At 45.6% G+C, this 25,159-nt stretch overlaps 1 protein-coding gene across 1 annotated transcript in view; it reads right to left on the bottom strand.

The window, feature by feature from the left end:
* The window catches only part of dnaaf5 (dynein axonemal assembly factor 5), a 50,058-nt gene that overhangs the window by 5,387 nt on the left and 19,512 nt on the right, over positions 1 to 25,159 (bottom strand). Inside the window, exons 4-7 of the mRNA XM_064958672.1 lie at positions 22,350 to 22,497; positions 12,218 to 12,368; positions 1,326 to 1,482; positions 688 to 879 (exon numbers count right to left, since the gene is read on the bottom strand). Of these exons, the coding sequence (XP_064814744.1) occupies positions 688 to 879; positions 1,326 to 1,482; positions 12,218 to 12,368; positions 22,350 to 22,497 (648 nt within the window). The remainder of the gene's footprint in view (positions 1 to 687; positions 880 to 1,325; positions 1,483 to 12,217; positions 12,369 to 22,349; positions 22,498 to 25,159) is intronic.

The following is a 25,159-nucleotide window of genomic DNA, read 5'->3' as shown; positions in this document are numbered from 1 at the left end:
GGTATCTGTGTTCTTTATCAACATCTCATGTTCACTAGCTATCATCACCACCATCATGGTGTCTGTGTTCTTTATCAACATCTCATGTTCACTAGCTATCATCACCACCATCATGGTATCTGTGTTCTTTATCAACATCTCATGTTCACTAGCTATCATCACCACCATCATGGTATCTGTGTTCTTTATCAACATCTCATGTTCACTAGCTATCATCACCACCATCATCATCTGTGTCAACATTCATGTTCACTAGCTATCATCATACATCATGGTGTCTGTGTTCTTTTCCATCATGTTCACTAGCTATCATCACCACCATCATGGTGTCTGTGTTCTTATCAACATCTCAGGGTTCACCACCATCATGGGTCTGTGTTCTTTATCAACATCTCTCTTCCTCATCTGTCATACCATCTTTTCCAATGGCCCATCTCTTCCTGTCATGGCCCCTCTTCCTGGTCTTGGCCCCTCTTCCTGGTCTGGTTGTCTGGCCCCTCTTCCTGGGTTGTCATGACCCCTCTTCCTGGTCTATGGCCCCTCTTCCTGGTCTAAGCGTTGTCATGGCCCCTCTTCCTGGTCTAAGGGTTGTCATGGCCCCTCTTCCTGGTCTAAGGGTTGTCATGGCCCTCTTCCTGGTCTAAGGGTTGATTTAGGATTGGACCAATGTGGTAGTGTGAGTCTCACCAAGCACAGTGTCCTGCACGCGGCTGTCTGGGTCGTCCAGGTGCAGCAGCAGCTGCTGGAACAGGACCTCCAGGTGTTGACTGTAGAGCTGGGAGTTGTAGTCTTTCCCCAGGGAGGCAAGCCATAGGCCCAGAGCCCTGAGTGCCACGCCCCTCACCTCCTCACTGCTGTCGTCCAGACGCTTCAGCACCTCTGAGGACGCGCACACACACACACACACACACACACACACACACACACACACACACACACACACACACACACACACACACACACACACACACACACACACACACACACACACAGTACATTTATGAAAGAACCCAGAGACACGCAAAGATAAGAGACACACAGACACAAACAGAGAGCAGGAGCTGAACAAATTAGAATGACTAAATTAGAATGACTAAATCTATTTATATAGGATCATAAACAATCATGGATGCATTCTAGAAAGATGTAGACAAAAGGTGTGTGTCAGTGACAGAGGGAATGAGAGAGGAACAGAGAGAGAGAAGGAGAGAGAATGAAAGAAAGAGAGTGAATGAAAGATAGGCATAGAGTGGGCAAGAGAGGAGAGAAAGACATGTTTTCTCTAATAAAGACAGGATACACAGAGGGAGACACCAGTATAGTACCAGGGTAGATGTTGTTCAGGGCATCTGGGCGGAGACTGGGTCCTATCAGTTTGAGCAGGGTGGACAGAGAGCGACAGGCCAGTAGTCTGGACAGCTGAGAGTCTTCCTCTAGAGCAGACAACACCTGGGGGCTCAGCCTCTCCTCTATGGCCAGTAACTACAGACACAGAGATAAAAACAGAACATTTGGTTGTGCATCAGCATTTTCTCTCTTTATGTCAGTCACTGTCAGTCACTCAACTATCCATGTCAGCAAACAATGTTTTAATTGGTAGTTAGTTTAGATAGCTATTTACACTTCTGGTAATCATGGTCGTATCCTGACCGGGCACACGGGGAACATGCCCATGGGCCCTGAGCTCCAGGGGGCCCCCAATGATTTTGTTAGCCTATCTGAGTGAGAATGACTACCATGTTAACATGGCATCATTCATTTCAACATGTGTAGAACTGCAGGAAATGTGCTTTAAAACTGTAAAAATCTCTCCACCCCATGGCAAAATGGGTAGGAAATTAGCTGAAAAACTGCACATTTCTCTCTGTAGAATTGCATAAAATATATGTTATAAAATTGCAGTTCTCTCTGCCCCATGGCAACATGTAGAATTGCAGTTCTCTCTGCCCCATGGCAACATGTAGAATTGCAGTTCTCTGTGCCCCATGGCAACATGTAGAATTGCAGTTCTCTCTGCCCCATGGCAACATGTAGAATTGCAGTTCTCTCTGCCCCATGGCAACATGTAGATTTGCAGTTCTCTCTGCCCCATGGCAACATGTAGAATTGCAGGCCTCTGCCCCATGGCAACATGTAGAATTGCAGTCTCTCTGACCCCTGAACAGACATGCCCTAGAATGGCCCTGAACATGGCAACATGTAGAATTGCAGTTACTGCCCCTGGCAACATGTACATTGCAGTTCTGAGATGCCCCATGGCAACATGTAGAATTGCAGTTCTCTCTGCCCCATGGCAACATGAGATGGCCCTGAACTGCCCCATGGCAACATGTAGAACATCCTGAACAGACAGGCAACATGAGATGGCCCTGAACATGGCAACATGTCAGGCTACAACATCCTGAACAGACAGGCCCTGAGATGGCTAGAACAGACAGGCCCTGAGATGGCCGTGAACAGACAGGCCATACTACAGACAGAATACCGTCATTTCCGGACTATAAGCCGCTACTTTATTCCCACGCTTTGAACCTGGTGGTTTATACAATGACGCGGCTAATTTATGGATTTTTCCCGCTTTCACAAGATTCATGCCGCCAAAAAACTGAGCACCGTCACATAATGTGACGTAAATCGAGCGTGCTCAAACTGCCCCTCATTCTGATTACGGTAGTCATTTTGTCACCCTCATCATGGCAAAGACACGGAGAAATGCATATGATGCAGCTTTCAAGTTGAAGGCGATCGATCTGGCCGTTGGAAAAGGAAATAGAGCTGCTGACAGCGTGGAGCATTGTCAAAAAATCCACTATCATCAACGGGGTTCGAAAGGCTGGACTGCTGCGTGTTGAAGAGGGCAGCGATCCAACATCGGATGAAGCAATTCTGAGGCTATTCAACTCTGACACCGAAGGAGATGACTTCAGTGGTTTCAGTGCACAGGAAGATAGTGACCAATGACTTCTTGGTAGGCTACTGTTTACTGCTATTTTTTTACATTTTTGTATCAAGCCGTGTTTCGTTTAAAAGCCTATTAATTTTTGTTACAAGCCGTGTTTCGTTTAAAGGCTGTGTAAAGTTCATTTGTTTCAATGTACCGGTAGGCACCTGCGGCTTATATACACGTACGGCTTATTTATGGACAAAATACATAGTTTTTTAAAATTCAGTGGGTGCGGTTTATATTCAGGTGCGCTTAATAGTCCAGACATTACGGTACACAACAACTACTGTGCAAATATTGTGTGGGCACTTGGCAGCGAAAGAGCAGGAAAGCTGAACTCACATTTCATACATGTTATGTTCACAGGTCACCAGTGAATCAATCTAGTACACACAGTAATCCAAAGCACAGGTCTGACACTGGAAACCCTATTATATAACCAATTGACTTCCCAAACACTTTAAACAGAGGAGAAACTGGACAGAGATGGCTGTTGTCCATCATCCCTGGTGACTATGAGACAGGCTGTGAGTGTGGGAGTGATGGGGAAAGCACAGCAGGACAGAGCTGCAGCAGACTGACACTGGACCAGGTAGATATGGACCAGGTGTGTGTGTGATGGGGAAAGCACAGCAGGACAGAGCTGCAGCAGACTGACACTGGACCAGGTAGATATGTGTGTGTGTGATGGGGAAAGCACAGCAGGACAGAGCTGCAGCAGACTGACACTGGACCAGGTAGATATGTGTGTGTGTGATGGGGAAAGCACAGCAGGACAGAGCTGCAGCAGACTGACACTGGACCAGGTGGGGAAAGCACAGCAGGACAGAGCTGCAGCAGACTGACAACCATCAGCAGGACAGAGCTGTCTAGCAGACTGACACTGGACCAGGTAGATGTGTGTGTGTGATGGGGAAAGCACAGCAGGACAGAGCTGCAGCAGACTGACACTGGACCAGGTAGACAACAACAGAACTCAACCATCCCTGAGCTGGTCTAAGATCACATGAGTGAGAGAGTGAGAGAGTGAGAGTGAGAGAGAGAAGGAAGGGGCTTGGCAATAAAGTGATCTAACATGACATCAGTGTCTATCTGATGGGGCCTTGTGTAAATGGAGCAGCTAATTGTTTTTACAGGAAGGAGTGAAGGACTGGAACAACGTTCCCCAGACAAAGCCCGGTTTGATTTGCCTGTGGAAAGGAACACACCCACACACAGCCAGTGTTCTCCAAACTCTCTTCACCGTTGTTAAACACAATTTTAAAAGTGGTGCAACGCAAAGTGGTGTTTGAGCCGGCTGTGAAACTGTCATTCCACACATCCAAGGACAAACACAGACGGCCGAGAGGGTGTGAATATGTCTGAGTGTGTGACTGGGCAGACAGTCCCGAGAGGGTGTGAATATGTCTGAGCGTGTGACTGGGCAGGTCCAGGACAAACACAGACGGCCGAGAGGGTGTGAATATGTCTGAGTGTGTGACTGGGCAGACAGTCCCAAGGGCAGGTGCAGGGGCCTGTCTAAGTGATGGTTACAGCCCACAACAATGGAACCAGGACAGAGGCAGCATTGTTCCAGTGGGACAAAGGTATGTAAGACTCCCCTCCACCACACACCCTGCCTTGTTCTAGTCATATATATATATACACATATATATATATATATACACACATATACACATATACACATATACATACACATATATATATAGAGAGAGAGAGAGAGAGAGAGAGAGAGAGAGAGAGAGAGAGAGAGAGAGAGAGAGAGAGAGAGAGAGAGAGACAGAGAGACAGAGAGACAGAGAGAGAGAGAGAGAGAGAGAGAGAGAGAGAGAGAGAGAGAGAGAGAGAGAGAGAGAGAGAGAGAGAGAGAGAGAGAGAGAGAGAGAGAGAGAGAGAGAGAGAGAGAGAGAGAGAAAACATAGAGACCCGGAAAACCTGAGTCTCTACGCCTTCACTATGGTGAATCACTAAAACAATACAGAAATACACTACGGAAAAAGAAGGAACAGCATGTCAGAAATCAGCTCAATGTAATTGAAGAATCCATAGACTATAACCACTTCTGGGAAAATTGGAAAACACTAAACAAACAACAACACGAAGAATTATCTATCCAAAATGGAGATGTATGGGTAAACCACTTCTCCAATCTTTTTGGCTCTATAACAAAGAATAAAGAGCAAAAACATATACATGATCAAATACAGATCTTAGAATCAACTATTAAAGACTACCAGAACCCACTGGATTCTCCAATTACATTGAATGAGTTACAGGACAAAATAAAAACCCTCCAACCCAAAAAGGCCTGTGGTGTTGATGGTATCCTCAATGAAATGATCAAATATACAGACAACAAATTCCAATTGGCTATACTAAAACTCTTTAACATCATCCTTAGCTCTGGCATCTTCCCCAATATTTGGAACCAAGGACTGATCACCCCAATCCACAAAAATGGAGACAAATTCGACCCCAATAACTACCGTGGAATATGCGTCAACAGTAACCTTGGGAAAATCCTCTGCATTATCATTAACAGCAGACTCGTACACTTCCTCAATGAAAACAATGCACTGAGCAAATGTCAAATTGGCTTTTTACCAAATTACCGTACAACAGACCATGTATTCACCCTGCACACCCTAATTGACAACCAAACAAACCAAAACAAAGGCAAAGTCTTCTCATGCTTTGTTGATTTCAAAAAAGCCTTCGACTCAATTTGGCATGAGGGTCTGCTATACAAACTGATGGAAAGTGGTGTTGGGGGTAAAACATACGACATCATAAAATCCATGTACACAAACAACAAGTGTGCGGTTAAAATTGGCAAAAACACACACATTTCTTCACACAGGGTCGTGGGGTTAGACAGGGATGCAGCATAAGCCCCACCCTCTTCAACATATATATCAACGAACTGGCGCGGGCACTAGAAAAGTCTGCAGCACCCGGCCTCACCCTACTAGAATCTGAAGTCAAATGTCTGCTGTTTGCTGATGATCTGGTGCTTCTGTCACCAACCAAGGAGGGCCTACAGCAGCACCTAGATCTTATGCACAGATTCTGTCAGACCTGGGCTCTGACAGTAAATCTCAGTAAGACCAAAATAATGGTGTTCCAAAAAAGGTCCAGTCACCAGGACCACAAATACAAATTCCATCTAGACACTGTTGCCCTAGAGCACACAAAAAACTATACATACCTTGGACTAAACATCAGCGCCACAGGTAACTTACACAAAGCTGTGAACGATCTGAGAGACAAGGAAAGAAGGGCATTCTATGCCATCAAAAGGAACATAAATCTCAACATACCAATTAAGGATTTGGCTAAAAATACTTGAATCAGTCATAGAGCCCATTGCCCTTTATGGTTGTGAGGTCTGGGGTCCGCTCACCAAACAAGACTTCACAAAATGGGACAAACACCAAATCGAGACTCTGCACGCAGAATTCTACAAAAATATCCTCCGTGTACAACGTAGAACACCAAATAATGCATGCAGAGCAGAATTAGGCCGATACCCACTAATTATCAAAATCCAGAAAAGAGCTGTTAAATTCTATAACCACCTAAAAGGAAGCGATTCCCAAACCTTCCACAACAAAGCCATCACCTACAGAGAGATGAACCTGGAGAAGAGTCCCCTAAGCAAGCTGGTCCTGGGGCTCTGTTCACAAACACACCCCACAGAGCCCCATGACAGCAGCACAATTAGACACAACCAAATCATGAGAAAACAAAAAGATAATTACTTGACACATTGGAAAGAATTAACAAAAAAACAGAGCAAACTAGAATGCTATTTGGCCCTACACAGAGAGTACACAGCGGCAGAATACCTGACCACTGTGACTGACCCAAAATTAAGGAAAGCTTTGACTATGTACAGACTCCGTGAGCATAGCCTTGCTATTGAGAAAGGCCGCCGTAGGCAGACATGGCTCTCAAGAGAAGACAGGCTATGTGCTCACTGCCCACAAAATGAGGTGGAAACTGAGCTGCACTTCCTAACCTCCTGCCCAATGTATGACCATATTAGAGAGACATATTTCCCTCAGATTACACAGATCCACAAAGAATTCGAAAACAAATCCAATTTTGAAAAACTCCCATATCCACTGGGTGAAATTCCACAGTGTGCCATCAGAGCAGCAAGATTTGTGACCTGTTGCCACGAGAAAAGGGCAACCAGTGAAGAACACGCACCATTGTAAATACAACCCATATCTATGCTTATTTATTTTATCCTGTGTCCTTAACCATTTGTACATTGTAAAAACACTGTATATATATATATATATATAATATGACATTTGTAATGTCTTTATTGTTTTGAAACTTCTGTATGTGTGATGTCTACTGTTAATTTTTATTGTTTATTTCACTTTATATATTATCTACCTTACTTGCTTTGGCAATGTTAACACATGTTACCCATGCCAATAAAGCCCATTGAATTGAACTGAGAGAGAGAGAGAGAGAGAGAGAGGAGAGAGAGAGTGGGAGAGAGAGGAGAGAGAGGAGAGAGAGAGAGAGAGAGGAGAGAGAGAGAGAGAGAGAGAGACAGAGAGACAGAGAGACAGAGACATTACATTACATGGTGGAGTGGGACCATCTATATTGAAAGTAAATGGGCGAAGCGTATGCTCCCGATGGTTTAAACTAGGTGAACTCTCCCGATGGTTTAGACTAGGTGAACTCTCCCGATGGTTTAGACTAGGTGAACTCTCCTGATGGTTTAGACTAGGTGAACTCTCCTGATGGTTTAGACTAGGTGAACTCTCCCGTACTCAATGGTTTAGACAGGTGAACAGGTCCAGGTGTGGACATGTCTCTGTGTTTAACTGTACAGGTGTGGACAGAATGTCTCTGTGTTTAACAGGTGGGGGAAAATAATATCCAGTAATGGTTTCTCTGTGTGCAACATCTCATGATGGTCTTAGTTCTTAACTGCAGGTGAAGTCTCTCGATGTGTTTAACTGTACAGGTGAACATGTCTCTGTGTTTAACTACAGGTGTGAACATGTCTCTGTGTTTAACTGTACAGGTGTGAATCAGTGTCTCTGTGTTTAACTGTACAGGTGTGGACATGTCTCTGTGTTTCCCAGGTGTGGACATGTCTCTGTGTTTAAAAGGTGTGAACATGTCTCTGTGTTTAACTGTACCACATCTTTCTGTACAGGTGTGTACATGTCCATCTGTGTTTAACTGTCAGGTGGGTGTGTTCTGTGTTTAACTGTACAGGTGTGGACATGTCTCTGTGTACAGGTGTGGACATGTCTCTGTGTTTAACTGTACAGGTGTGGACATGTCTCTGTGTTAATAACTGTACAGGTGTGGACATGTCTCTGTGTTTAACTGTACAGGTGTGGACATGTCTCTGTGTTTAACTGTACAGGTGTGGACATGTCTCTGTGTTTAACTGTACAGGTGTGGACATGTCTCTGTGTTTAACTGTACAGGTGTGGACAGTGTCTCTGTGTTTAACTGTACAGGTGTGGACATGTCTCTGTGTTTAACTGTACAGGTGTGGACACCAGTGTCTCTGTGTTTAACTGTACAGGTGTGGATCAGTGTCTCTGTGTTTAACTGTACAGGTGTGGACATGTCTCTGTGTTTAACTGTACAGTGTGTGGACATGTCTCTGTGTTTAACTGTACAGGTGTGGACATGTCTCTGTGTTTAACTGTACAGGTGTGGACATGTCTGTGTTTAACTGTACAGGTGTTTGTCTCTGTGTTTAACTGTACAGGTGTGGACATGTCTCTGTGTTTAACTGTACAGGTGTGGATACAGTGTCTCTGTGTTTAACTGTACAGGTGTGGACATGTCTCTGTGTTTAACTGTACAGGTGTGGACATGTCTCTGTGTTTAACTGTACAGGTGTGGACATGTCTCTGTGTTTAACTGTACAGGTGTGGACATGTCTCTGTGTTTAACTGTACAGGTGTGGACATGTCTCTGTGTTTAACTGTACAGGTGTGGACATGTCTCTGTGTTTAACTGTACAGGTGTGGACATGTCTCTGTGTTTAACTGTACAGGTGTGGACATGTCTCTGTGTTTAACTGTACAGGTGTGGACATGTCTCTGTGTTTAACTGTACAGGTGTGGACATGTCTCTGTGTTTAACTGTACAGGTTGTAGATCAGTGTCTCTGTGTCAAACTGTACAGGTGTGGACATGTCTCAAAAACAGGTGTGGACATGTCTCTGTAAAAACTAAAGGTGTGGACATGTCTCTGTGTTTAACATAAGGTGTGGACATGTCTCTGTGTTTAACTGTACAGGTGTGGACATGTCTCTGTGTTTAACTGTACAGGTGTGGACATGCATTTACAGGTGTGGACATGTCTCTGTGTTTAACTGTACTGGTGTGGACATGTCTCTGTGTTTAACTGTACTGGTGGGACATGTCTCTGTGTTTAACTGTACAGGTGTGGACTCTGTGTTTAACTGTACAGGTGTGAAGGGGTGTCTCTGTGTTTAACTATACAGGTATTGGACATGTCTCTGTGTTTAACTGTACAGGATGTTCCATCGTGTCTCTGTGTTTAACTGTACAGGTGTGGGACAGTGTTTCTGTGTTTAACTGTACAGGTGTTTGTCTCTGTGTTTAACTTTACAGGTGTTCCTCAGTGTCTCTGTGGTATCCAGGTGTGCTAGATCAGTGTCTCTGTGTTTAACTGTACATTGCTACAGTGTCTCTGTGTTTAACTGTACAGGTGTGGACATGTCTCTGTGTTTAACTGTGTTTAACTGCAGGTGTGGACATGTCTCTGTGTTTAACTGTACAGGTGTGGACATGTCTCTGTGTTTAACTGTACAGGTGTGGACATGTCTCTGTGTTTAACACACTGGTGTGGACATGTCTCTGTGTTTAACTGTACTGGTGGACATGTCTCTGTGTTTAACTGTACAGGTGTGTAGATCAGTGTCTCTGTGTTTAACTGAAACAGGACATGTGTGATCAGCAACCTCTGTGTTTAACTGTACAGGTGTGTAGCCAGTGTCTCTGTGTTTAACTGTACAGGTGTGAGTCGCTGTCTCTGTGTTTAACTGACAAGGACATGTCTCTGTGTTTAACTGTACAGGTGTGGAGATGTGGACAGTGTCTCTGTGTTTAACTGTACAGATGTGGACATGTCTCTGTGTTTAACTGTACAGGTGTGTAGATCAGTGTCTCTGTGTTTAACTGTACAGGTGTGAACATGTCTCTGTGTTTAACTGTACAGGTGTGAACATGTCTCTGTGTTTAACTGTACAGGTGTGGACATGTCTCTGTGTTTAACTGTACAGGTGTGTAGATCAGTGTCTCTGTGTTTAACTGTACAGGTGTGTAGATCAGTGTCTCTGTGTTTAACTGTACAGGTGTGTAGATCAGTGTCTCTGTGTTTAACTGTACAGATGTGGACATGTCTCTGTGTTTAACTGTACAGGTGTGTAGATCAGTGTCTCTGTGTTTAACTGTACAGGTGTGTAGATCAGTGTCTCTGTGTTTAACTGTACAGGTGTGCAGTGTCTCTGTGTTTAACTGTACAGGTGTGACATGTCTCTGTGTTTAACTGTACAGTGTGAACAGTGTCTCTGTGTTTAACTGTACAGGTGTGGACATGTCTCTGTGTTTAACTGTACAGGTGTGGACATGTCTCTGTGTTTAACTGTACAGGTGTGGACATGTCTCTGTGTTTAACTGTACAGGTTCATCAGTGTTCTGTGTTTAACTGTACAGGTGTGTAGATCTGTGTTTAACTGTACAGTGTCTCTGTGTTTAACTGTACAATGTGGACATGTCTCTGTGTTTAACTGTACATGTTGCTGCAGATCAGTGTCTCTGTGTTTACCTGTACAGGTGTGTGATCAGTGTCTCTGTGTTTAACTGTACAGGTGTGTAGATCATGTCTCTGTGTTTAACTGTACAGGTGTGAACATGTCTCTGTGTTTAACTGTACAGGTGTCAGATCAGTGTCTCTGTGTTTAACTGTACAGAGTGTGGACATGTCTCTGTGTTTAACTGTACAGGTGTGACATGTCTCTGTGTTTAACTGTACAGGTGTGGACATGTCTCTGTGTTTAACTGTACAGGTGTGGACATGTCTCTGTGTTTAACTGTACAGTGTGTGTCTGATCAGTGTCTCTGTGTTTAACTGTACAGGTGTGGACATGTCTCTGTGTTTAACTGTACAGGTGTGGACATGTCTCTGTGTTTAACTATCCACAGGTGTGGACATGTCTCTGTGAGACACTGAACAGGTGTGGACATGTCTCTGTGTTTAACTGAACAGGTGTGGACATGTCTCTGTGTTTAACTGTACAGGTGTGGACATGTCTCTGTATTTAACTGTACAGGTGTGGACATGTCTCTGTGGTTTAACTGTTTACAGGTGTGTAGATCAGTGTCTCTGTGTTTAACTGTTGTGGACATGTCTCTGTGTTTAACTGTACAGGTGTGGACATGTCTCTGTGTTTAACTGTACAGGTGTGGACATGTCTCTGTGTTTAACTGTTCTAATATTGATTACAAGTTTCCCTTCCATCAATTAATAAACCCCATGGAGACAAACAAAAACAGGTTTTTGGTCATTTTAATAAAAAACAGAAATATTTTATTTACATAAGTATTAGTATTTTCATTACTTTGTTGAAACTCCTTTGGCAGCATTTACATAGTCTTCTAAACTACATATGACATCTGATTTGAAGAAACTTTGCAAATCAACTTTTCTCCCATTCTCATCTCTGCAGATCCTCTCAAGCCCTGTCAGGTTGGAAGGGGGCGTTACTACACAGCTATTTTCAGGTCTCTCCAGAGATGTTCCATCGGGTTCAATTGGGATCTGGCTGGGACACAGGAGTTTTTTGTTTTTTTTATTTTACCCCGTTTCCTCCCCAATTGGTATCCAATTGAAACATCTTGTCTCATTAACATTACAACTCCCATAAGCTCTGTCCTGCAAAAAAAGGACTATTTATTTCCTGACCTAGCAACCACTATCTAGGCATCGAATAAGAACAGCCTACAGCATCCATAAACTGACCATCAGACTGAATAAGGTTGTATGAGCAACAGCTTTGATTACATTTATATTTTAAGGAATCCCAATGATGTAACCCTAACCCGGATGTTGTAGGCATTTCTGACAATGCTAACATATTTTTTAACTCAGAGAGTTTATACACCAGGCTAGTAAGATGGTGCTGACAGATATGGCAGCTCTGCTTCTACGTATGTGTTCACTTGTGAAGGTACCTGTGTGTGTGTTTACCTGGCTGGGCGGGATGGCTCCCCCTTGCAGCAGGGCTAGCAGACAGCAGAGAGCTGAGGTACGGATAGCTGCAGCAGTACGACCTGCCTTCCACACCAGGTTAGGTAGCAACAACTCCAACAGAAACACATCCAGGTGCTCACAGAACCTCCTAGAGAGAGAGAGAGAGTTCAACCACCTAAAAGGAAGTGATTCCCAAACCTTCCATAACAAAGCCATCACCCACAGAGAAATGAACCTGGAGAAGAGTCCCCTAAGCAAGCTGGTCCTGGGGCTCTAATCACAAACATACTCCACAGAGCCCCAGGACAGCAACACAATTAGACGCAACCAAATCATGAGAAAATGACTTGACACATTGGAAAGAATTTACAAAAAAACAGAGTATACTATAATGCTATTTGGCCCTAAACAGATGTGGCAGAATACCTGACCACTGTGACTGACCCAAACTTAAGGACAGGTTTCACTATGTACAGACTCAGTGAGCATAGCCTTGCTATTGAGAAAGCCTGTCTTCTCTTGAGAGCCATGTCAGCCTATGTGCACACTGCCCACAAAGTGAGGTGGAAACTGAGCTGCACTTCCTAACCTCCTGCCAAATGTATGACCATATTAGAGACACATATTTCCCTCAGATTACACAAATCCACAAAGAATTCGAAAAACAAACCCAATTTTGATAAACTCCCATATCTATTGGTTGAAATACCAGCATGTGCCATCACAGCAGCAAGATTTGTGACCTGTTGCCACAAGAAAAGGGAAAATAAATCAACATAAATATAGGTTTTATTTACAATGGTGTTTGTTCTTAACTGGTGAGAAGCACCATTGTAAATACAACCCATATTTATGTTAATTTATTTTCCCTTTTGTACATGAACTATTTGCACATCATTACAACACTGTATATAGACATAATGACATTTGAAATGTGAGAGATGGGAAGAGAGAGAGGCGTGGGGGAGGGGAATAGAGCGAGCGAGAGAGAGAGAGATGGAGCATTAAATAAATCGGTCAGTTGTTCCAATGGACTGATTCCTACATTACTACACGTCTTGGATAGAAGTAGATGTTCTGAAGCCGTCTCTCCTCCCCACACAACAAAGTACTTCTCCAATGATTCACTAAGAAATACCCAAGAAAATCTGCTCTCCAGTACCGGGCTATTCAACTCTGACCCTACGAGGTCCAGAGCCTGCTGGTTCTCTGTTCTACCTGATCATTAATTACACTCACCTCCCGGGTCTAAATCTGTCTCTGGTTAGAGGGGAACAATGAAAACCAGTGGAACTGGCATCCAGGTCTAAATCTGTCTCTGGTTAGAGGGGAACAATGAAAACACAGTGGAACTGGCAGGTCTTTATCTGTCTCTGGTTAGAGGGGAACAATGAAACACAGTGGAACTGGCATTTAGGCCCAGAGATGAGTTTGAAGGCTCTAGTAGAGTGACACTCTAGTTCCCACATTCACCAGAAATTCTCTAATGATAAGGACAAATACATTATTTTTTTCTGAAAATAAAGAAATGGTCTAGTCCCCAGTCTATTATCGAATAATTCACTATGAAATTCCTAAAAACTTTGCAGAAAAGTCTAGGAATACCTAATATAATCTAACGATATGGTGATGAATGATACAGTCAGTGGACAAATAGGCAACATCATCAGAGTCAGGATGAGCAGACTGGGAAGTAGCCTCCTTGTCCTATGACGTGTCGCGATGTGAAAACACTTGATGAGAATACACACAGTAATATAGAGCTACCAGGCAGCTACTGGAGATTACTGAGCGCTACACAATGACAAACCACTGACACACAGCTGTATCTAGGGCCATGTTTCCCACAGCCAGCCGGTCTGTGGATACTAAGACTAGAGGTGCAGAAAGAGAGGGAACAGGGGATGAAGAGAAGCTCAGTGACAAACCACTGACACACAGCTGTATCTACGGCCATGTTTCCCACAGCCAGCCGGTCTGTGGATACTAAGACTAGAGGTGCAGAAAGAGAGGGAACAGGGGATGAAGAGAAGCTCAATGACAAACCACTGACACACAGCTGTATCTAGGGCCATGTTTCCCACAGCCAGCCGGTCTGTGGATACTAAGACTAGAGGTGCAGAAAGAGAGGGAACAGGGGATGAAGAGAAGCTCAATGACAAACCACTGACACACAGCTGTATCTACGGCCATGTTTCCCACAGCCAGCCGGTCTGTGGATACTAAGACTAGAGGTGCAGAAAGAGAGGGAACAGGGGATGAAGAGAAGCTCAATGACAAACCACTGACACACAGCTGTATCTACGGCCATGTTTCCCACAGCCAGCCGGTCTGTGGATACTAAGACTAGAGGTGCAGAAAGAGAGGGAACAGGGGATGAAGAGAAGCTCAATGACAAACCACTGACACACAGCTGTATCTACGGCCATGTTTCCCACAGCCAGCCGGTCTGTGGATACTAAGACTAGAGGTGCAGAAAGAGAGGGAACAGGGGATGAAGAGAAGCTCAGTGACAAACCACTGACACACAGCTGTATCTACGGCCATGTTTCCCACAGCCAGCCGGTCTGTGGATACTAAGACTAGAGGTGCAGAAAGAGAGGGAACAGGGGATGAAGAGAAGCTCAATGACAAACCACTGACACACAGCTGTATCTACGGCCATGTTTCCCACAGCCAGCCGGTCTGTGGATACTGACTAGAGGTGCAGAAAGAGGGAACAGGGGATGAAGAGAAGCTCAATGACAAACCACTGACACACAGCTGTATCTACGGCCATGTTTCCCACAGCCAGCCGGTCTGTGGATACTAAGACTAGAGGTGCAGAAAGAGGGAACAGGGGATGAAGAGAAGCTCAGTGACAAACCACTGACACACAGCTGTATCTACGGCCATGTTTCCCACAGCCAGCCGGTCTGTGGATACTAAGACTAGAGGTGCAGAAAGAGAGGGAACAGGGGATGAAGAGAAGCTCAATGACAAACCACTGACACACAGCTGTATCTACGGCCATGTTTCCCACAGCCAGCCGGTCTGTGGATACTAAGACTAGAGGTGCAGAAAGAGAGGGAACAGGGGATGAAGAGAAGCTCAATGACAAACCACTGACACACAGCTGTATCTACGGCCATGTTTCCCACAGCCAGCCGGTCTGTGGATACTAAGACTAGAGGTGCAGAAAGAGAGGGAACAGGGGATGAAGAGAAGCTCAATGACAAACCACTGACACACAGCTGTATCTACGGCCATGTTTCCCACAGCCAGCCGGTCTGTGGATACTAAGACTAGAGGTGCAGAAAGAGAGGGAACAGGGGATGAAGAGAAGCTCAATGACAAACCACTGACACACAGCTGTATCTACGGCCATGTTTCCCACAGCCAGCCGGTCTGTGGATACTAAGACTAGAGGTGCAGAAAGAGGGAACAGGGGATGAAGAGAAGCTCAATGACAAACCACTGACACACAGCTGTATCTAGGGCCATGTTTCCCACAGCCAGCCGGTCTGTGGATACTAAGACTAGAGGTGCAGAAAGAGGGAACAGGGGATGAAGAGAAGGGGACCATCTGGATGTCCTTTGTGTCTCCTCTTCTCTCACTCACTCTCTACTCTCCTGCCAATTCAATCATACCGACAGTCACTCCCTCTGCCTGCCTGCCTGCCTGCACCCACCCACCCACCCACCCACACACACACACAGTTAATTTATGAGTCCGGCACCCCATTTCTCCCCAACACTGACATGTGGTATTTGTAAGTGCAAAATCTGGCAGCAGTCTCTATAATCCCTATATACACCCCCATTATACTTCTGTTCTGAGTGACTACATGTTGGAGCGGGCTGTACCATCTATTCTCCAGTAGGGGGAGCCTATCTCCCACTAATGCAGCCAGTCAGCGGCCTTCATGTGCTCTATTCTCCCTGCTCTCTATCTGTCCTATATGGAAGTGGATGGAAAGGATGCCATGAAGAGTAATGGATCTTTCCACATCGCATTGACCAATCCCATCAATAGTGTGCATGGCGCTCGCAGGCATGCAAACAATAAGATATGATTGTCAGTTTGGTACCCAACACACATTTACACAGTCTGACTCAAGACAAGTGCTACTCCCAGCAAGTAACGCACATGTAAAGGACGTCACGCTGCTTATCAAGGGCCGCTTCCTCCTGATTCGGCTCATACCGAGGCCCGAACACAGGACCTCTGCTGCTTTGGAAGCACACATGACCACCCTCCTGAAGTGTCTTACCAATCACGGCACGGGAATAGCTATTTGGCAGCGCAAGTGGGGACACTTCTGGCTGAGGAGGCAGTTTTACACATCCCCATGCACACACACACACACACACACACACACACACTGTTAGCCTGTCGGGTCTCTACACTGCCTAGCTCTATGCTGTAAATCTCAGACAACAATTACAGACCTTCCTTGCCAACAACACACACCTCTTTCTGAAGAAGAACTTTGATTGTATCTGTCATTTCACAGTGTGGGGTGTATTCTTTCTCCCATAACACATTCCTTTCTACTTGTATTTCATCTTAACCTTTAATAGCAGCCCACCTCTCTACTTCTGTTCTACCTTAACCTTCAATAGCAGCCCACAGATCCACATGAAACAAAGCCATTATGTGTCAGTGGAACGAAGGCATATGTTTGAGGATACTCTCTCTCTTCCTTTTCCTTTCTCTTTGTTCTGCTGCCGACATGTTATTATGTCATTTTGTTACAGGAACAAAGAGTGTATTATAGAGATACTGTGCATCATTATCATTGTTGCCTTGATGAGATGGAAGTTTGTGTCTGTGTGGGTGTGCTGCACTACAAACATTCTACATGGGAGAGACTGTGTGTGGGAAGGTATTACTAAAAAAAGGCAGGTTGAAACCATTAACAAACGGATTTGCATTACTATATGCATTAAAAGTCCCAATGTAAAGATACAGCTCACTTTTCTACTTTTCTAGTTATTACATCAAACCCACCAGAATTCCAAAGAACGCCGAAGTCATTTTTGGAAAAGGTTTTTCCGGGCGTGATGTAATATGGAGGACCCGGCAAGCCAGCCCATTCACTATAATGTAACCTCCACAGAAATAACTTCAAATGTACAACTTCAAATTACACCAAATTCTTTGCACTGATGACTACTGGTTTCAATTGAATTTTAAGCCAGTTTACAAGCAAATACTTTATGAATTTGTTACAAATCAGCCTGCTAAAGTTAGCCCTACTAGCCTGCTAAAGTTAGCCCTACTAGCCTGCTAAAGTTAACCCTACGAGCCTGCTAAAGTTAGCCCTACGAGCCTGCTAAAGTTAGCCCTACTAGCCTGCTAAAGTTAGCCCTACTAGCCTGCTAAAGTTAGCCCTACTAGCCTACTAATGTTACATTATCATTGAATGAGTCATTGAATGAGTCAACCAGTTACTATCAACACCTAGCTTACAGCTACATTAAAGTAAATGACAGTCAATGACCAGTTATCAAATAATGTTAGCTAGCTATATGCAGTTATCTTAGCCAGCAAGCAAGCTAGCCAGCCAGCTAACGTTAGCTATTTAACCAATTAGCTATTAGCCTACCCAACCACCACGGTTATGGTCGGTAAGCTAGAGCCTAACTATTGGAGGCCAGCTAGAACACAACCAAAACATAAACTCAAATTAAAAGCAAAGAGAGAGAAGACTTCCAGATTGATGGCTGGGGCCCATCCGATGGTAAAACTTTTAAAAGCCTGCAGGCTGAGTTATCATTAGCCATGGGAGTCAAAGCAATCCAAAATACATAGATTCCAGGTGTCTGTTAGCAAGCACAGTAGCACTAAGCCAATGTAGAAATAGTTACAAAAGTCCCGTAGGCTACTTCACGGGGAACATGCCGAAAAGTTGCTGGAGAACAGACCAGGTATGATTTTCCCTTTCGTTATGAGCTCACCGGCAAGAAGCCTGCCATGTTAATGGGTTCCCACTAAGTCAGTGAAGAGCCTACTGCATGTGCCCCTGTCATTGAAGAGGACGCATGTGCCCCATGTCAGTGAAGAGCATTGCTGCATGGGACATGTGCCCATGTCAGTGAAGAGCATTGCTGCATGGGACAGATGTCAGTGAAGAGCATTGCTACATGGGACACGTGCCCCATGTCAGTGAAGAGCATTGCTACATGGGACACGTGCCCCATGTCAGTGAAAGCATTGCTGCATGGGACACGTGCCCCATGTCAGTGAAGAGCATTGCTACATGGGACACGTGCCCCATGTCAGTGAAGAGCATTGCTGCATTAGACACGTGCCCCATGTCAGTGAAGAGCATTGCTGCATGGGACACGTGCCCCATGTCAGTGAAGAGCAGTCATGGGACAATGTCAGTGAAGAGCATTGCTGCATGGGAACGTGCCCCATGTCAGTGAAGAGCATTTCCATGGGACACGTGTCATGTCAGTGAAGAGCAAGCATGGGACAGTGCCCCATGTCAGTGAAAGCATTGCACATGGGACACGTGCCCCATGTCAGTGAAGAAAGACAGTGCCCCATGTCAGTGAAGGCATTGCTGCATTAGACACGTGCCCCATGTCAGTGAAGAGCATTGCTGCATTAGACACGTGCCCCATGTCAGTGAAGAGCATTGCTACATGGGACACGTGCCCCATGTCAGTGAAGAGCATTGCTGCATTAGACATGTGCCCCATGTCAGTGAAGAGCATTGCTGCATGGGACACGTGCCCCATGTCAGTGAAGAGCATTGCTGCATTGGACACGTGCCCCATGTCAGTGAAGAGCATTACACATTAGACACGTGCCCCATGTCAGTGAAGAGCATTGCTACATGGGACAGCATGTCAGTGAAGAGCATTGCTGCATGGGAACGTGCCCCATGTCAGTGAAGAGCATTGCTGCATGGACACGTGCCCCATGTCAGTGAAGAGCATTGCTACATGGGACACGTGCCCCATGTCAGTGAAGAGCATTGCTACATGGGACACGTGCCCCATGTCAGTGAAGAGCATTGCTGCACTGACATGTGCCCCATGTCAGTGAAGAGCATTGCTGACATGGGACACGTGCCCCATGTCAGTGAAGAGCATTGCTGCATGGGACACGTGCCCCATGTCAGTGAAGAGCATTGCTACATGGGACATGTGCCCCATGTCAGTGAAGAGCATTGCTACATGGGACATGTGCCCCATGTCAGTGAAGAGCATTGCTGCATTAGACACATGGGACCGTGCCCCATGTCAGTGAAGAGCACATGGGACACGTGCCCCATGTCAGTGAAGAGCATTGCTGCATTAGACACGTGCCCCATGTCAGTGAAGAGCATTGCTGCATGGGACACGTGCCCCATGTCATGTCAGTGAAGAGCATTGCTGCATTAGACACGTGCCCCATGTCAGTGAAGAGCATTGCTGCATGGGACACGTGCCCCATGTCAGTGAAGAGCATTGCTGCATGGGACACGTGCCCCATGTCAGTGAAGAGCATTGCTGCATGGGACACGTGCCCCATGTCAGTGAAGAGCATTGCTGCATTAGACACGTGCCCCATGTCAGTGAAGAGCATTGCTGCATGGGACACGTGCCCCATGTCAGTGAAGAGCATTGCTACATGGGACACGTGCCCCATGTCAGTGAAGAGCATTGCTGCATGGGACACGTGCCCCATGTCAGTGAAGAGCATTGCTGCATGGGACACGTGCCCCATGTCAGTGAAGAGCATTGCTACATGGGACACGTGCCCCATGTCAGTGAAGAGCATTGCTACATGGGACACGTGCTGCCATGCAGCCTGCTCTTCACTGACTTTGTGGCAGTGGGTAGCATGGCTAGTGGCTAATGTTAGTGGCTAACCGAGCTGGAATTTAAACTCTGTAGCACAGAGTAGATCCTCCAAATGCCGTTGAAAAATAGTGCATTGTGGGTAGATGAGAAGATCTCCAGAATTAAGTTAATAAATATTTAATAACTATGTTTGTTCTTATAGGTAACCAGATGGTGACTACAACTAACTTACTAAGTCTTTGACCACACATCACGTTGGTGAGTAAAAACTCATGCTTCCAACCCTATATGTCAATATGAATTCTTCATAGTATAAACTTCCAGAAGACATGGTGCCCTCAGATGAAAGTTGCTATACTGTATAATCACTCACTACTGATCTTCCTATGAGGACTTAACTACCAAGGTGCCCTGGGTTAAAGGCACAAGTCAACACTAAACAGCATAGGTGGCCTGTGAGAGGAAGAGAGTGTTGGGGGAGGACAGAGGCTCTGTTTGTTACCTTTATGGGCTGGATGTAGCCTATCACTCACCTCTGGAGCTTGGAGTTCACAATGCTAATGTCTTAATGTCTGACTTCTAGCCTGGGTGTCAGTCTGCTTCTACCAACTCCTTTGGCCAGCTTGACTAAAAGGGTTCCACACCATAATAACTACCCAGATTGACCTTGACATGACCCTAGACATTATGTACACATCCACGGTGACACGCGCTGCACCCCGGGCAGTCACGGTCGACCCTTGGGGACCACGCTGACGAGTTACCCCACTGAGTGACGGGGACAACTGTAGCTCCGACCACAGGAGCCACAGCAGAGACCACAGACCACTAGGCCCCGGCTTAACTTAATGCATCCCCAAGATTAGAGAGGCGCTGGAGGGGAAGAGAGACGGACTATGTGGAAATGGCCTGGAGAGGCGGAGATAACAGAGATATTCAGGGACCCCATGAGGAGTCTTTCATGTTATTGTCTGCTAATATCCTGGTCTTGATTTGACTGAATGTAATGTGGAATGTGTGGGTGACAGGTAGCCTCCCCACAGGTGATTTAGTTGCATGTGTCTGTTTCCAATGTGTATGTTTCATGTTGGTAGGTCCCAGATGTAACAAGATGCCTGTGGTGGTAGATTCCATCCAGATTAGTGAGAGGGGGGAGGACAATTTAGGCCAAGTAAAGCTCATTTCAGCGCATTTGAGCTATGGCTTCTATGAATTCTAAATTCAGCCTTGTAATGGGAAATATAAACAGTCAAAAGTAGGGGTAGGGGGGGCATGTCCCCTCCCTTACTAGTGGAAATTACACCCATGGTTTTTCCTATTATGACCAATCTCCTATAGTAGCCATAGACTCTATATAGCCCAAGCCTCATAGAGAATAAACAGACCCACTGCAGTCTGCAGAGCCTGAGATGGGACAGCTACCATAGACTTGCTGTACATAATACATCATTGACAACTACTTCTGTTGACGAGGGTCCCGTGTCGCTGGGCTGCTAATTCTACAGTTAATGAGGGGAAGTTGGAAAAACATGAGCTGTGCTAAATCTGCTAATAACGCCTGGGGAGAAACACATCACGTTCAGGGCAGTTTGGAGAAATGAAAACAAACGTGACAGGTTTAGGTCAGCCTGCGCTAACGAGCCTGTGGAAAGTCAACCTGGGCTATACCGGTCCAGCCTGGCTTTAACTGTGTGTATCTAAGACCATTACTGAACTTTCACCTCTCCTTTACCCATATTGTGGCATGTCGGGAAACCAGAGGTACTTCCTGTTTTCACTCTAGCTGTAGGTGTAGGAGCTAGGGGTTTATCATGCATTTTTTATGTCTGTGTGGTGGACACAGGTTTGTGTGTGTATGTGCATGTGCGTGTGTGTGTGTGTGTGTGTACAGTATGTGAATTTACGTGCATGAGCATGCGCATGTCCTTGCGTCAGTTTGTGTTTGTATGTGTGTGTGTGTGGGAGTCTGTGTGTGTGTGTGTGTGGGAGTCTGTGTGTGTGTGTGTGGGAGTCTGTATGTGTGTGTGTGTGTTTGTGTGTGTGGGAGTCTGTGTGTGTGTGTGTGTGTGTGTGTGTGTGTGTGTGTGTGTGTGTGTGTGTGTGTGTGTGTGTGTGTGTTTGTGTGTGTGGGAGTCTGTGTGTGTGTGTGTGTGTGGGAGTCTGTGTATCAGCCGGTCCCAAATCACTCACTATCCCTCCTTTTGGACCCCTCCATGTTAGCATGCCTGGAGAGGTATTTAAGCAGTGTTGCTTCAACCTTACAGATATGTAAACTTTGAAGGGTTAGGGCCAAGGGGGAGGGATTCAGATGGGACCGGCTGGTTGTGTGTGTGTATTCAGAACTCACCCCTGGGAGTCCAGTGTGTGTGTAGCGTCCAGCAGCAGTTTGGACAGCATGGTGAAGATGTGTAGTCTCATCTCAGGGTCTCTCTCTGGGTCCAGACAGTTCTGCAGAAGGGGCATTAGCAAGGGCAGGAACTCTCCAATGACTGGGCCTGAACACACACAGAAGTCCTATTATTAGTACTACTGACCACTACAGGGAAAGTTCCAAGGACTGACCAGACTGTGACACACAACAACAAGGAAATGAGACATGAGTTAAAGGAGCTTTTGTGTCTGAATTGCTTGAGTGTGTGTGTGTGTGTGTGTGTGTGTGTGTGTGTGTGTGTGTTGCGGTAAGTCGTGTTAGCAGGCTGGGTCAGTCACTGGATGGGAAATTCACAGTGAAAGTATTCCCAGCTCACACACACTAACCATCTGTCTGACTATGTGTGTGTGTATGACGCTGTAGAGACAGAGGATATCCTGTGATGATGAGGGCAGCGGCTGGCCAGTAGAACGGACTTCCCCCAAGAAGCAGATACAGAGAGGGAGAGAAAGAGAGAACAAGGCAATGGAGGGAGAGAGAGAGAGGGAGAGAGACAGAGAGAGACAGAGAGAGAGACAAAGATACAGACAGACAGAGAGACAGAGAGAGAGAGATAAAGAGAGAGACAGACAGACAGAGAGAGAGACAGACAGAGACAGACAGAGACAGACAGAGACAGACAGAGAGGGAGAGAGAGAGAGACAGAGAGAGAGAGATTGAGAGAGAGACAGACAGAGAGAGAGACAGACAGAGACAGAGTGAGAGAGTGAGACAGAGTGAGAGAGTGAGACAGAGTGAGACAGAGACACAGACAGAGACACAGACAGAGAGAGAGAGAGACAGACAGAGAGACAGACAGAGACAGAGAGAGGACACAAAATGGAAAGATGTCACGCAGCAGGAATGTGCGAATCAAAACGGTGCCACAAACAGGGTGAAGGTGTCAGACCAGAGCAGACATCTCAAGGCCTCTTCACACTAACTCACTGCTGAAATGAGAGGGTCAGCTAGGCTGGATCCCTCTAAAATGATCCCTAGTACACAGCCAGTTGACCACAGTGTCCTGCCCTGCTCACCTGGCAGTGTCTGGTGTGGTGTAGGCACACAGACACAGAGGGGATTTATTTTTACAGGGCCAGAGGGTGCCAGACCAGAGACAGTGAAGGAACACACACACACACACACGTGCATGCAGAGACACACACAAAAACGCAGGGACATTTACAGACAAACACATACACGAACGCAGGGATCCACACACACGCGTACGGAAAAGAGGAGCAATGCCAGTGTGAAGAGGAAATGGGAGGACAAAGTTTATGTCTGACAAACAGCAGTCAGAAGGTGAGACCAGACTATGACTAAGAGAATGGGATATTCTCAGATCTCAAACATCCACTAATAGATGCTATAATCTATAACATGTCTTTCCATTGGCTCCCAGGCCCATATTCCCAGAATGCTTTGGCATAGTGGCCAGAAAGGTGAAACATTAACCCCGGAATGGCGAGGGGCTTTGTAGGGAGTATTTTAAAAATAAGCACACAAAGACTGGGGGGGGGGGTGACCGTAAGCTTAGAATGGACTGGTCAGTTATGACTGGAGGCTTAGGGGTGGAGAGGACATACTACAGCTGTTCATTGCTGTTCTCATACAATCAGAGCATGAACCTCAAATACCTGTTCAGTACATCCTGTTACTATCATCTGATAAATACAGTGCCCTGCGAAAGTATTCGGCCGCCTTGAACTTTGCGACCTTTTGCCACATTTCAGGCTTCAAACATAAAGATATAAAACTGTATTTTACACAACAGTATCTCGGACCTGCCTGGTGTGTTCCTTGTTCTTCATGATGCTCTCTGCGCTTTTAACGGACCTCTGAGACTATCACAGTGCAGGTGCATTTATACGGAGACTTGATTACACACAGGTGGATTGTATTTATCATCATTAGTCATTTAGGTCAACATTGGATCATTCAGAGATCCTCACTGAACTTCTGGAGAGAGTTTGCTGCACTGAAAGTAAAGGGGCTGAATAATTTTGCACGCCCAATTTTTCAGTTTTTGATTTGTTAAAAAAGTTTGAAATATCCAATAAATGTCGTTCCACTTCATGATTGTGTCCCACTTGTTGTTGATTCTTCACAAAAATACAGTTTTATATCTTTATGTTTGAAGCCTGAAATGTGGCAAAAGGTCGCAAAGTTCAAGGCGGCCGAATACTTTCGCAAGGCACTGTACATATATATATATATATATATATAATATGACATTTGTAATATCTTTATTGTTTTGAAACTTCTGTATGTGTAATTTTTATATATTATCTACCTCACTTGCTTTGGCAATGTTAACACATGTTTCCCATGCCAATAAAGCCCCTTGGGGGGGAAAGAAAGAAAGAAAGAAAGGAGAGGAGAGAGATAAACACAAAATGGAAAGATGTCACAGCCCTGGAACCCTCCCTAACCTGGATGAGACAGACTGGGGGGTTATTGTTTTGAAACTAATTTGTACAGTGAGGTTCAGAGCCCTGTAACCCTCCCTAACCTGGACTGAGACAGACTGGGGGTGGGGGGATTATGGGGGATAGGGGTTAATGCGTACAGTGAGGTTCAGAGCCCTGTAACCCTCCCTAACCTGGACTGAGACAGACTGGGGGTGGGGGGATTATGGGGGATATAAAGAATCGTACAGTGAGGTTCAGAGCCCTGTAACCCTCCCTAACCTGGACTGAGACAGACTGGGGGTGGGGTGGGGGGGGATTATGGTGGATAGGGGT

This window comes from Oncorhynchus masou, unplaced genomic scaffold, assembly GCF_036934945.1.
Source record: "Oncorhynchus masou masou isolate Uvic2021 unplaced genomic scaffold, UVic_Omas_1.1 unplaced_scaffold_1321, whole genome shotgun sequence".
Lineage (NCBI taxonomy): Eukaryota > Metazoa > Chordata > Actinopteri > Salmoniformes > Salmonidae > Oncorhynchus > Oncorhynchus masou.
Note: the sequence above shows the minus strand (reverse complement) of the source record. Positions and strands in the feature narration are given on the sequence as shown.